Source organism: Miscanthus floridulus, chromosome 3 (assembly GCF_019320115.1).
Source record: "Miscanthus floridulus cultivar M001 chromosome 3, ASM1932011v1, whole genome shotgun sequence".
Classification (NCBI taxonomy): Eukaryota; Viridiplantae; Streptophyta; class Magnoliopsida; order Poales; family Poaceae; genus Miscanthus; species Miscanthus floridulus.
Genome location: NC_089582.1, coordinates 134352722 through 134365311, shown reverse-complemented (window position 1 = coordinate 134365311; position 12590 = coordinate 134352722). Strand labels below are relative to the sequence as shown.

The 12590-nt window shown below is 46.8% G+C and overlaps 2 protein-coding genes across 3 annotated transcripts; both read right to left on the bottom strand.

Annotated features, from left to right (window-relative positions):
- Positions 1 to 2875: 2875 nt before the first annotated feature.
- Positions 2876 to 4622, bottom strand: LOC136542511 (peroxidase 70-like). The gene is made up of 4 exons (XM_066534989.1): positions 4255 to 4622; positions 3971 to 4162; positions 3699 to 3864; positions 2876 to 3454 (listed from the first exon to the last, which is right to left on the bottom strand). The coding sequence occupies exons 1-4, from the start codon at positions 4486 to 4488 to the stop codon at positions 3069 to 3071; spliced, it is 978 nt and encodes a 325-aa protein (XP_066391086.1). The 5' UTR covers positions 4489 to 4622; the 3' UTR covers positions 2876 to 3068.
- Positions 4623 to 7011: 2389 nt separating this feature from the next.
- Positions 7012 to 12101, bottom strand: LOC136542510 (threonine--tRNA ligase, chloroplastic/mitochondrial 2-like). 2 transcript variants are annotated; one of them, XM_066534987.1, is made up of 9 exons: positions 11726 to 12101; positions 11407 to 11553; positions 11164 to 11311; positions 10796 to 11049; positions 10169 to 10297; positions 9631 to 10008; positions 8655 to 8963; positions 7574 to 7774; positions 7012 to 7396 (listed from the first exon to the last, which is right to left on the bottom strand). In XM_066534987.1, exons 1-9 carry the CDS (start codon positions 12023 to 12025, stop codon positions 7136 to 7138), a joined length of 2127 nt encoding a protein of 708 aa, XP_066391084.1. In that variant the 5' UTR covers positions 12026 to 12101; the 3' UTR covers positions 7012 to 7135. The 2 variants fall into 2 exon arrangements, with proteins under 2 accessions (XP_066391084.1, XP_066391085.1); XM_066534988.1 differs by lacking the exon at positions 10169 to 10297 and having other exon boundaries at positions 11726 to 12099.
- Positions 12102 to 12590: the final 489 nt, after the last annotated feature.

Below are 12590 nucleotides of genomic sequence, written 5' to 3'. Positions count from 1 at the left end.
CTCAAATGACCGGTTGGGGGTCTATTTATAAGCCCACTGAGAAAGTAGCCGTTGGGGGCGAAACCCAGCTTTCTGCTACTGACCGGACGCTGTTGTCGTCCTAACCATTGGAGCGCGCGCGTTGATCGGACTCTGAGCCGAGTCTGGTCATCATCGATCGGACACGTCCGGTCGCACTGGCACCGCTTTGGAACCTTTCTGGACTTGATCGAACACCACTGCCTGGTGCGTCCGTCGTCCACAGCCGTTGTGTCCGATCATGCTAAATTATTGACGCGACGATGAACAGTGAAGTCCGTGTGTCCGTTCACTACCTTGCTCAGTGTCCGGTCGCTGCTGTTGACGCCTGCTGTTGCCGAGCAACTGATCAGACGCGTCCGGTCACTCATAGGGCCATGTTCGGTCACCTCTGTGAAGCTCGTTTCTTCACGATCTTGCGTCTAGCTTGGTTCCCATCTTCATGCTTGGACTTTACTTGATATCTTGGGTCTTCTCTTGTGCTTCTAGGGTCTTGCTTATGGTGTTTAACATGGGATCATCACGTCTCTTTTATCCAAGTCATGTCTTGCATCCTATTAAACTACAAAACAATTACTTGCAAATTCATTAGTCCAATTTGGTTGTGTTGGTCATCAAACACCAAAATCCAAAGTAAATGGACCTAGGGTCTATTTTTCTTATAGGATGGATGCGGGCTCAACGGCGGCGGAGATGCGGAGGTAGAAAATCTAAGCGTTGGCGGCAGCGGCGTGGCTGTGGAGGTAGGGATGTAGGCGTGCGTATGAAACACGGAGGGCTAGCCCTTTGGTTTTATAGGGGCGACAGGTGCAAGGAAACCAACCGTCCACCTAGATCTCCGCGCCTGCCATGACCTGTCACCATGACTCATCGTGGGGCGTGCACACGCAACCTATGGTCGTCCCCTTAGAAAATGCGCCGAACATTTTGCCTCCCAGAACAGGCCGCGACCCATCACAGGTAAAAGGGATACAGAGCTAAAAAGGCTCCTACGACCCGTCTAGGCCCAGGAGTTCGAAGGTTGGCCCACCGACAGGTTCGACAACCGTTTTAGGCACCTTTAGAGTGAGGGGTGGAAAGGGATGGGCCCGCTAGTGGCCAGAACCTAGGCGCACGAGCACCGCGGGCATCTTGGCCCACGTTCGAGTCTCGGCCAGACATGATCCATGGTTTTTCCTCGAAGAAAGGTAGAGAGCCCTCAGGACCGGTCGAACGGGTCCGAGAACTATATGGATTGACCACTGAGAATCTGGAGTCAGTCACCAGTTGACCCAAGCCGGACCCTCACGAACGGGATGCCGAGGCCTTATTCAGACTAGCCTATTAACAGCTCACCGAGCGCCATGATTCGTCCATAAAGAAAAATTGTGGCACGGCTCAGCCCCTCTGTTTTTATCAGAAAAAAACTCTAGATGAAAAACAATCACAAAGACGAGCCGATCCTCGACCGGACCCCTGCTACAGGCGGGGGCTCGAGGAAATTTGGTCTCGCAAGGAGACCGAACATGCGGTTGTAGAACAACAGACCCCCATAGAGGTCGGAATGAGGAAAGACCTTTTTCGACCCACCAAATCTCATGGCTATACCCCCGAGGGGTCCAATCTCGACGAAAGGGAATCATTATCCTCAGGTCACGCCATGGGCGACAAAAGAAGGTCAAGGCCCTTAGAGTCATTCCGTTTGGAAAATCCTCCGAAGGAGTATTCTACTTCTCTTTAGGCTAAGGGGCTACTGTCGGGGACCAATACTAGAGTACCCGGAGAGGAGGAGCTAATGACCATCAACATCGATTCATTCGAGCAGTCAAGAATGCGACTACAGCTCCAACCGACCCCCAGGTATGCGGGCTCTGCCTCGCTTAGCCCCGAGGCCGCGGAGGGCGGGCTCTGCCTTGCCCGACCCTTAGGCCACGGGCTCCGCCTTGCACGACGGGGTCTCATACCGCCGCCAACCACTCTAGGTCCTGGCGTATGGACCTGGGTCAAAACTCTGACACCAAGGAAGAGACCAACACGCCCCGATGTAACCCTTGGACGTGACGGGCCATACTTGAGGGTTCACATCAAGAACAACGTCGGACGTGCTAGTGCTATTCTACCTAACCATCGTACGAACGCTGACAGACGCGTCAGTTCATCACGACGTCCGCTGGGACAGAATGGAATGCCATGGTTGGCAGACGACGCCTGCGCGTGGCGCTAGTGATGGACAGGGCCGCGACGTGGAGCTGCCCCTGTTGACATCTACAGGGTCGGCAGGACCCGCATGAAGGAGAAGAAGGACCCAGCGATCCTGAAGGACTTCTTCTCTCTCTCATTCTTCTCTTTTCCTCTGCTGTAACCCGTGCTTTCTCTTGGCCTATGAAAGGGAAAGCAGGGCGTCCCATGGAGGGGATCGACCCATGGAGGACCGATCGAATCACCTCGAACCGATCAGAACACGAGATAAAACACGCAAGAGCACGACACGAACACATGGCTAAGCAGCGATCGAGCTCTCAGCACCCGTTCACTCTTTTCACTAGAGACTTGGAATCATTTCCCTCTCTCGTCCATTTGTACCCCTATAATAAACTTGCAGTGCTAGTAACATGAGCAGCAGCAACGAACCGGATGTAGGGACTTTCTGCCCGAATCAGTATAAACATCGTGTCCTCTAAACACACTATCCGAGTCAGACGCGCAATATTAGAAATTTACTGGTCGATGGTAACTCGAAATACCGACAAGTTGGTTTGGTCTCAGATATACTGTACTCCCTTTATTTTAAATTAAAAGATGTTCTATTTTTTCTAGATACATTGTTTTCATTGAGTACTAGACATAGTGTATATCTAAGTACATAGTAAAAACTATGTATTTAGAAAGACCAAAATATCTTATAATTTGAAATGGAGTACTTCTTTAGTCTCAACACATCAATACAAGCTATACCTATATGAACTCGTTGCCCTTTAATCTTACAACTTCCTTTAACCATGGTTGGATATCTCAGCACACCCATTTCTTCCACTATTGTGATGCGTGCAATGCAGTATTCTGCAAGCTAGCTAGTTCACCCTCCGGCAGTTGCGCCGGACCTCTCCGCTGCTCCCGGTTAGGACACCAATGCCGCCCATCTTGACCATGGCTGCGGCGAAGTCGCTACTGAACCGCGCCGAGGTGGCCGCGTAGCTCCTGACCAGTCCGTCCGTGGAGCCGCCGTTGAAGAGCTCTTGATCGGAGTGCAGCAGCCCCTGCTGCGCGACCAGGTCGCCGTAGTACGCGTTGTCGAACGCGTTCGGCGTGGACGCGTCCAGCGGCGCGCTCGCGCCGCCCCCGCCGGCCGCCGGGCAGCCGGCCCTCAGCGACGCCGCGAAGGACGCGTTGATGTTGGCGTCGTTGTAGATCCTGGCCTGGTAGTTTTGGCACTGCGCCTGCCCCACCGTGTGGGCTCCTGCATGCATATGCAACCGCTTACGTGTCAGTGGTGACCAGCGGTACGTGGCGGTGGGGGCGGTGGCGCTGGCGCTAACTGCCAAGCTGCCACCGCTGTTGGAGTAGAGGTACAGGGGAACTGGTAGTTGCATGGTCACGTCGGTGACCATGCCAGGACATCACTGAACTCGATCAGGCGCTTTGGTGCTGGCTGATCACTGATGAAACCGTGATTGATTGATCAGTGACAGTGAGGAACGCACCAGACAGAGCGACCATGTCGGTGCTGCTCAGGCCTTTCCTGGCGAATGCGGCGAGCAGGGTGCTCAGGCTGGACGCCGGCGAGGGGAGGTCGGTGTTCGCGGTGGAAAGGCTCGCCGTGGTGGAGTCCCTCCTGCCGAGCTGCACCGTCCACGATGGCCCTCCGAGCTGCACACGCAAGATCGCAAGACAATGTTAACTGTTAAATGAGCTGGAGTCCTCAGTGAATAACTACTGCTACTGGCTCATGATTGTGATGGTCATCCGTTCGTACCGCGACGACAGAGTCACGGGCGGCGACGGCGAGGATGTCGGCGCACGACACGGTCCGCGGGCACAGCGCCTCCAGCAGGGCCTTGATGGTGTCGACGACGCCGAACCCCCTGAGCGACCCCGCGTTCGGGCCCGCGCTCTTCTCCCCGGTGAAGTTGCCCGTGTCGTCCAGCAGAACGGACGCGTCGCAGCCCTGGCGCACGTACATACACAGGCAGGTACACAGCTCGTCACATGACTTGTTCACAGAGATTCTTACACCTCGACCAGCTGCTGTGGACTTGCCTGCACGAAGCAGTCGTGGAAGTGAAGGCGGAGCAGGGAGCCGCCCATGCGCCGGTCCAGCACCACGGCAGCCCTCACGGCGGTCTTGATGGTGACGAGCGCGGCAGGGCACGACGAGGCGTAGAACGTCGGCGACAGCTGAGCCCGTGCGGCGGCCACCACCGTGGCCAGTGCCAGGATCAGTACTGAGAGCTTGGAGTGGCGAAAGCGATGGCTGCTAAACGCAGCAGCCATGAACGAACAAGTGCTAAATCCCTGAACGCTCTCTCTTTCAATAAATCCCTGAACACTCGCTCCGGAACTGAAACGTTCTGCGAGGCTGAGCTGAGGTGCTTGGGTTCTTGTGTGCTCTGGTCACTGCCTGCAGTGCTGGCAGACTATATATAGGCCAGATCCAGCCAGACTCAGAGCAGCTTTGCCTTTAAAATCGGTGGTCTTCGTTGGACCTGTCCATGCTTTTGGTTCAATCAAGCAAACCGACCGAAAATTCCATAGGTTAAATTATTTGATGTAAAGTTCTTTTGTGTACTCATCGCAGTCACCGACAGCTTGAGAAGTTGTGGAGCATCATTTGATGAGGAGAAAGATGCGTAGCCATGAACCAATTTGGTTTGTTCGACCATAGAAACAATTTTCTCGAATCCAGCGGTCAATCTCCGGTAACACAGACCACATGTATTTTTTGTGGGTGGATCCGTTTGCAATCAGATAACCCCAACGGTCCCCCGTAGAGCTCACTTTATCTTTTCCCTTTTCCCCTCTGCAGCGCAGTGTCCTGTTTAGACTTTGGAGCAAGTCGTCCACGTCCATGCAGTTTTCACTTTGTTCTTTTTTTCATTTTTTATTTTTTATATTAACTTATCAATTTTTCTTTTTTATACTATGAATAAATTCAGATCTAGAAGTTTGTCCAGAACAAGTTATATGAAAAAATTTGTTAGACAACAAAAATGTATGTGTATAAGACATGTGATTCGTAAAATTCAGTTTGGCGAGTGTTCGTGTGGAGTGGACGTTTCTGCTATCTGCGGACACCATGTGGTGAATCCATGCTTCAAGCCACAGTCTTGCGGTGATTAGCCCCGTGTATCCACCTTAATTCATATGTGTTGGAATTGAATGGAATGGAATTTAGTTTAATTCCACTCCAATTCACTTCAACACATGTGGGTTGAGATGAATACATGCACATCCAAATAAGGCCTAATGTGATTTCTGTTTTCTAATTTGTGTTTAACTGATGATCGAAAGATTTTTTGTTGTTGTGGTATTTACATATATGTATTTTTTTATTTTTCTTTCACTTTTCACGTGTATATGACCTACAGTAGATGGTCATTGTTATCTTTCTATATCTACCGCTTCTCCTATAGCTTGGTATTTTTTCTGTATTTGTCTTACCTTGTGCTTGGAGCGATTTATCCATGGCCATGTTCATGGGTTGACGTCTGTTCAATTTTCATTTTTCCTTTTATTTTGTTTCTCTATCAGATTTTATTTTCTCAGTTCCTTTTCTCCTTTTGCTTTTTCTCGCCCTTTTTATCTTTTTTCCTTTTTTGTATTGTATATTGAGAAATTTGATCAAAATAAATTACATAAAAATTTGTGTTGGATAAATTGTATGTATATTTTTTTCAAAAGAAGTTGGACAACAATAACTTTCGTAAATAAGTTATGTTATTTGGGTAATTTATTATGTAAAGCCTTGTTTATAAAAGTTATGTTGAAAAATTGTTATGAATAAGTTTGCCCACAGATAGTTGAACAAAACTTGGACTTCAAATGTATTAGCTCTGAACGGATGGACATTGAGTACCTCGTCTTTCTTTAACCCCTGAACACTTCTCTTTATTTTTCGACCTATGACAAAAAGTTAACCATGCACTACAGACAAAACTAATGTTAATCCTATTATTAAAAATTCAAGTTGACATGAAGAATCACATTCCTTCATATTGAAAAAGATTGGTGGTGGGCACTATTTGAGCTTAACAGGGTTCCCCGAATTATTTTCCTTCAGCTACAAGATATGCCTATGGGTTGGTGACATGGATTTTAGGTTTTCTAACACTATCTGAGTACAAGCTTTTGAGATTCTCTCTGCTTTATAAGCTGTAGCTGACCCACATATTCCCCGAGTTGCACCCACAAATCCCATTTGGCTTGCTGAATTTTGACTAAAACTGGCTGAAAACACTGTTCTGGCTGAATTGTTGTAAGAGAAAAATACTGTTTCGGCTGAAAAAAGAAGCCAAACAAGCCGGCTTCTGGGTAAGCCGAACGGGGCCCAAGGCATCAATCTCACGACCAACTTAAGTATGCTCCGGGACATTATGAGGCTAGGGATGAACAAAACACATATTAGTGGAGATGTTTTGCATCAATCCAAAACAGCCACTGCATTTTGTAGTACGAATATATGATGCGTACTCCAGGCATAATTGTTCCACCGTTTCATGTCGCACACTTTCGATGTAAAACATATAGACCTTTGAAATGGTGAATCCTTAACGAAGTTGACTGAGCTTTTTTAAAAAATGCATGTCGTATGGAGGCGGGTAAAGCATTGGTACTCATGGCAATAATCATGGTCTGGACGTGGTTAACTAAAAGCAAAAGCATCCCTTTCATCCAAAAATGTACAGTTTTTTTTTTTGGTGGTGGTGGGGGGGGGGGGGGGGGGGGGGGGGGGGGGGGGGGGGGGGGGCGGGGGTAAGATCGACATGCTGTGACCTGTGATGACTGATGACAACTATGGACTATGCACAAAAAATGACCTGCTTCTGCAGACCTCAGCTGTTACTTTACTTTGATGGAACAGATCTATGTGCAAAGGATCTAATGTTCTACATACTGGACTGAAATTTAGTGGATCAACGATCTATAAAGACGATTTGTTTGCAACAGCAAGTTGAAGTCTCGTGATGAATTCGTCGACGGCCATTGTGCCGATCTCCCCGTTGTGCCTGGACCTGATAGTCAGGGTCCTGGCTTGAACTTCTTTACGACCAGCAACTGCCATGAGTGGCACCTTTTGTGTTTCAGCATTCCTTATTAGCTTTGGTAGGCGCTCTCCATGACAGACTTCAACACGTAACCCTCTTGATTTCAGTTCTGAGGCCACCTCGTTACAGTATTGCAACTGAAAACACAAATCAAGATGTCATGGTTTCATAAATAATACTAAGGCAAACATCTATCTGAACTATAAACATCTCTTCAATCGAAAGAGAACCAGATAATCCAGAATATCAGTGAACATATGCTTTCAATTTTAACAAAATATGGTGAACAATAATGCAAAGCAAATGAATCAAACCTCATTGTCTGTCACAGGTAGAATACGTGCTTGAGTTGGGGCAAGCCAAAGTGGAAAATCACCAGCATAGTGTTCAATCAGGACACCAAAGAAGCGCTCCAAAGACCCAAGGATAGCTCTATGAATCATGATGGGTCGCTTTTTCTCAGAATTTGAATCAACATAGGTAATGTCGAACCGTTCAGGCAAATTGAAATCCACCTATAACAAGAAAATGGAGCGTTAGTGTATCCTATTTTCTCTTCGAACAATTTGAGTAGAGTAAATCGCGTTAGAGGCCATTGAACTTGTGGTGTACATGCAAATAAGTCACCAAGCTTTAAAATGGGACAGGTTCGTCACTAAACTTTCAAAGTGGATCTCCTGAGGTGACTCATGTGGCAACTTGTCTAGTCACGCTAGCATGGACTCCAAGTTTTGTTCAACATGGCAATGGGTTCAGATTAGAGTGGTGTGCCAATAGTTTGTGATCTTTGCATTGAACCCCTGCATGCTAATCATATTAGAACTAATATGTTCACAAACTAATTCATGTACTTAGATATTCGACTCCAGTGCTGGGCAGAGCTGGCGGAGCTTCATGGAGGCAAAGCTGCCCCCCCCTGCTCTGAGCAGATTACTGAAGACCATATGTATCCTCAGTTTATTTAGTATGGAGACATCAGTCTCAACCTAGACTCCTAGAGTTTATTCATATTTAGGGCACAGCCACATGTATTTATCTGGCAGCAGCACACTAGCCATAAGGTAGATGGCAGGCAATTTGCATTGGGTGGGTGAAAACTAGTACACTACCGTGTAGAAAGTTAGGGCAAATTATAAGGAACATATGGATTAAAGGATGTTGGAAGACTTTTTTAAAAATTATTATACCGCGTCCTTCACTATAATTTCCATGTCAGCGTTATTGGATGGTAGTACATTATTGGTGATTTTAGACCATCTTGTTAGAAACTTTAGTCATGGATTAGTTTAATTTTGAAGAACAGTGACCTTTTTGCACGTACAAGACAAGTTAGGTGACCTTCAATGCCATTTACACATTTGAGTACCTCTTATCCCATAAAAATATATAATTTACCTGCACAGTGGAACACTGCCATTTCCTTCCAAGAGCATCCTCAATTTTTAGATCGATTTTTGGACCATAAAAAGCACCTCCACCTTCATCAACCTTGTATTCCCAACCTTTATCATCTAATGCATTCTTCAGAGCAATCGTTGCCTTTTCCCATATGTCATCAGTGCCAACAGATTTTTCTGGCCTAGTTGAAAGGTTTATCTCATAATACCGAAAACCAAATTGTCCAAGTATTTTCTCAGTTAGATCAAGAACACCTCTAATTTCATCTTTTATCCGGTCCTCCAGGCAAAATATGTGGGCATCATCCTACATAAATAGAAATAGTTGAAATTTAGGCATCATCCTACATAAATAGAAATTGTTAAGAACTGAAAACAATACCAAGAGTAGTTTTGAACTTTATAAAGTAGTGGTGAGAAAATTCTAGTACCAACCATCCAGTGCTATGATTGTTAGCAAAATGTTACAGAGTAGAATGTCCATATTCCATAACTTAAGGATAGTATGTTTAGAAAAGGAACTGAAACAAAAGGTGCTGAGACCTATGCTGTGTATTCTTGGAAACAGAAAAAGGTCATGTGTGGACTTGATTGCTGGCTAATGACATTACATAAGCAAATATAAAACAATAAATAATGCCAAAAGGTACTTCAGGGAAAGAAGCAAAAGCTGCATAGCACTAGCAGTACTACAAAGCGTGTCATTCAAAAAGAAAACATTAGCATTATTCATCTCATCTAGTAGTATTTGTAAATAAGTAAAAAATAAACATTCTTAAAGCGGTAAGGCATCCTGTGGTGATTTGGATATGCCGGCGGCGCCAGGTGACAAGATGTAACTAGGGCCTTCTGGCGACCTAGACATGCCTTGCTGCCTTGGTGACACCTTAGGAACCTTGCTAAAAAGTATGAAATGATCATAATCCCATCAGTAAAAAATTAGTGGTATAAGGGAACCTGAAGAAGGGAAGCACCTGTGTGAACCCTCTTACACGGAACAACCCGTGCAGACTACCAGATAGCTCATATCTGTAGACAGTTCCTAGCTCCGCCACTCTGATAGGAAAATCCCTATATGAATGTAGTTTTCTCTTGTACACCAAAATGTGGTAAGGGCAATTCATGGGCCGCAGTTGATACATCTCATCTTCAACATCCATTTGATTGTACATGTTCTCTTTGTAGAAGTCTATGTGTCCACTGATCTTCCAAAGATCACCCTTTGCAACATGAGGAGTGTACAGTAGATCATAACCATGTTGCAAATGAATCTGTTTCCATGAGTCTTCTAAAATGTGTCTGATGATAGCGCCTTTTGGATGCCAGAATACTAGACCACCACCAGCATCATCCTGATTAATACACATAGGTTACGGTCACTACTAATAAAAAAATATAACTTATGCACAGGATGCAAGTCATATTTAGAAGTTAGAACTGGTTATCTATTTCATAGAGTAAAAAAGTAAACCAAGAAGAAGGGCGGGCCTGGTGCAAGCGGTAGAGTCTTACCGCCTGTGACCGGAAGGTCCCGGGTTCGAGTCGCGGTCTCCTCGCATTGCACAGGCGAGGGTAAGGCTTGCCACTGACACCCTTCCCCAGACCCTGCACAGAGCGGGAGCTCTCTGCACTGGGTACGCCCTTTTTTAAAAAAAGTAAACCAAGAACATGGACAATATTATGTTGGAATAGTTAGTTATAGCAAACTGCCTGCATCAAACATCACATTTTTGGCGCTTACTAAGAAACATCAATAGATGTTAGCAGTTGCAGAATACAAATCAAATGAAGTTGTGCTATGACTATGAATTCAACATAGTGAGATCGGCCACAGTGAAGTGGCCACTTGTCTTCAACTCCCAAGCACAGCGAATCATTCTAATATTGTGGACTCAGATCTTGTTCACTTTTGCCATGTTCTACAAAGCTATAGATGACATGGTACACTGTAAAGATTCTCCCATGCATGAAAGCTATCAAGAACCATCAGACATTTAAGGGCTCTAAAAACTAACAAAACCACACAATCTGGCATCATTCAGTTTTATTGCTGGTGGAAAGGTTGAGGCTTATAGTTACCAATGAATCACTCTTCTGTATTCACATATGCTTTCTCAGAAATTAAGATGTAAGACGCACCTGTATAGAGAACAGATCAAGGTCCTGACCCAGTCGTCGATGATCTCGGCGCTTGGCTTCCTCCTTAAAGTTGATGTAAGCCTTCAATTGATCTTCATTTTCCCAAGCAGTTCCATATATTCTTTGTAGCATTTGGTTTTTCTCATCACCTCTCCAGTAAGCACCAGCAACGGACTCAAGCTCAACAGCCTTTCTGTTTATTTTTCCAGTAGACTCCACATGAGGCCCGGCACAGAGATCCCACCACTCTTCTCCTACATGACATGAAGGATATCATCAATACATGCTATCATAAATAAGCCAATCACGACGGGAAAGTCTCTTCTTTAAATATATCCAATTCCAAGTCACCAATTTATAAGGCTAACCAATGTGGTATATTGTGATTGGTTCTTCCTTAATGCTCTCCAAAATCTCCAACTTATAAGGCTCATTGAGTGCTTCGATCCTCTTCTGAGCCTCTTCTCGGGACACCTCCTCCCTCACCAGCGGGAGGTTCTGTCTGATGATCCGATCCTATCAACAATTGAACATACCAAATTGACAAATCAAAACCACCACTCTGCAGTTCAGGTCAATCACACATGCTCAGTGCAGAAATGCAGACTCACCATCTCCTTCTTAATCTTCTTGAGGTCCTTATCCGTCAAGGGCTCCATGTCAAAGTCGTAGTAGAAACCATTCTCTATCCAGGGACCTATTGTCACCTTGGAGTTGGGGAACAGCTTCTGGACAGCCATGGCCATCACATGGGCGCACTACAGCAACAATTGTGAATGACACTAAGATGTTTATAGTTTTGACGAGACAATTATACACGTATTAGAGTGACGGGATTTTGATGAGAACCTAGACCAAATTAATTTAATAAGCATACAATTATGCCAGTTCAAGCACTGTAACGAAGGGGGAGAAGGGGAGCGGCAGTACGGTGTGCCGGATGCGCAGCAGGGTTTCGGAGGACTCGTTGGTGGGGAGCACCACCCGCTCCTCCTCCGCGTCTCCGGTCGGGGCCGCGGCCGCGGGAGCCTCTTCTACAGGTGCCGAGGGTGAGGCAGTGGAGGAGGACCTCACCGCGGTGTATGGGAACCTGCGGGAGGAGGCGGGTCTGCGGGGAGGGAACCCAAGCAGGGAAGCGGCCGCGGGACGGTGGCGCGGCGACGAGGGGAAGAGCGAGCCGCGGTGGGGGTGGGAGCGGAGGAAGGGGGCGGAAGCGGATGGAGCCGCCATTTGGCCCGGGCGACGCCGAGCTCGGGGAGCGTGTGGCGGGGCGTTCCCTCGTGGCCTCGTCTTTGGCACGTTACCCCGTTTGGAGTTGGATATCGTTCGTCTGAACCACGGCACGGCGGCTTACTTGGCCGATTGCGAATTTTCACTATTTCTTTGGACAACGTTATGCCGCGACCGGCCTTCAACCTCGCCACGCCCTTCCTCCCTCACCCTTGCCACCCCCGTACAACGGCAGCCTCGCCACACAGAAAAGTTCTCCATTACCTCATTCATCCTCCCTTCCAAAAAGACCGATTTTAAACCTGGACAAACTATATTCAAAGCTAAAACAACAATCTTTTGAGAATAGAGGGAGTCCCCCCCCCCCCCCCCCCCCCCCCCCCCCCCAATTCTCCATTACTGTATATGTGCCAACAATGCAAATTAAAACCAAGAGGAGCCGCGAACGAACAGCGGATTGAAAATGAGCCTGCTCCCGTCGAGCGCATGCGCCTGCATGTCTGGCTGTAACATCATCTAGGAAAAAAAACAAACAATTTATTTCAAAATGCTATAACTTCTGAAC

What these genes read in the sequence shown, in the direction of transcription:
- LOC136542510 (XM_066534987.1), bottom strand. Translation starts at nt 12,025, where the DNA reads ATGGCGGCTCCATCCGCTTCCGCCCCCTTCCTCCGCTCCCACCCCCAC. An exon ending in TGCTGCGCATCCGGCACACC is followed by an intron (nt 11,554 to 11,725) that starts GTACTGCCGCTC and finishes TTGTTGCTGTAG; the next exon opens with TGCGCCCATGTGATGGCCAT. An exon ending in GTGTAAGAGGGTTCACACAG is followed by an intron (nt 8,964 to 9,630) that starts GTGCTTCCCTTC and finishes CTATTTATGTAG; the next exon opens with GATGATGCCCACATATTTTG.
- LOC136542511 (XM_066534989.1), bottom strand. Translation starts at nt 4,488, where the DNA reads ATGGCTGCTGCGTTTAGCAGCCATCGCTTTCGCCACTCCAAGCTCTCA. An exon ending in CCCGTGACTCTGTCGTCGCG is followed by an intron (nt 3,865 to 3,970) that starts GTACGAACGGAT and finishes TTGCGTGTGCAG; the next exon opens with CTCGGAGGGCCATCGTGGAC. An exon ending in CGACATGGTCGCTCTGTCTG is followed by an intron (nt 3,455 to 3,698) that starts GTGCGTTCCTCA and finishes ATATGCATGCAG; the next exon opens with GAGCCCACACGGTGGGGCAG.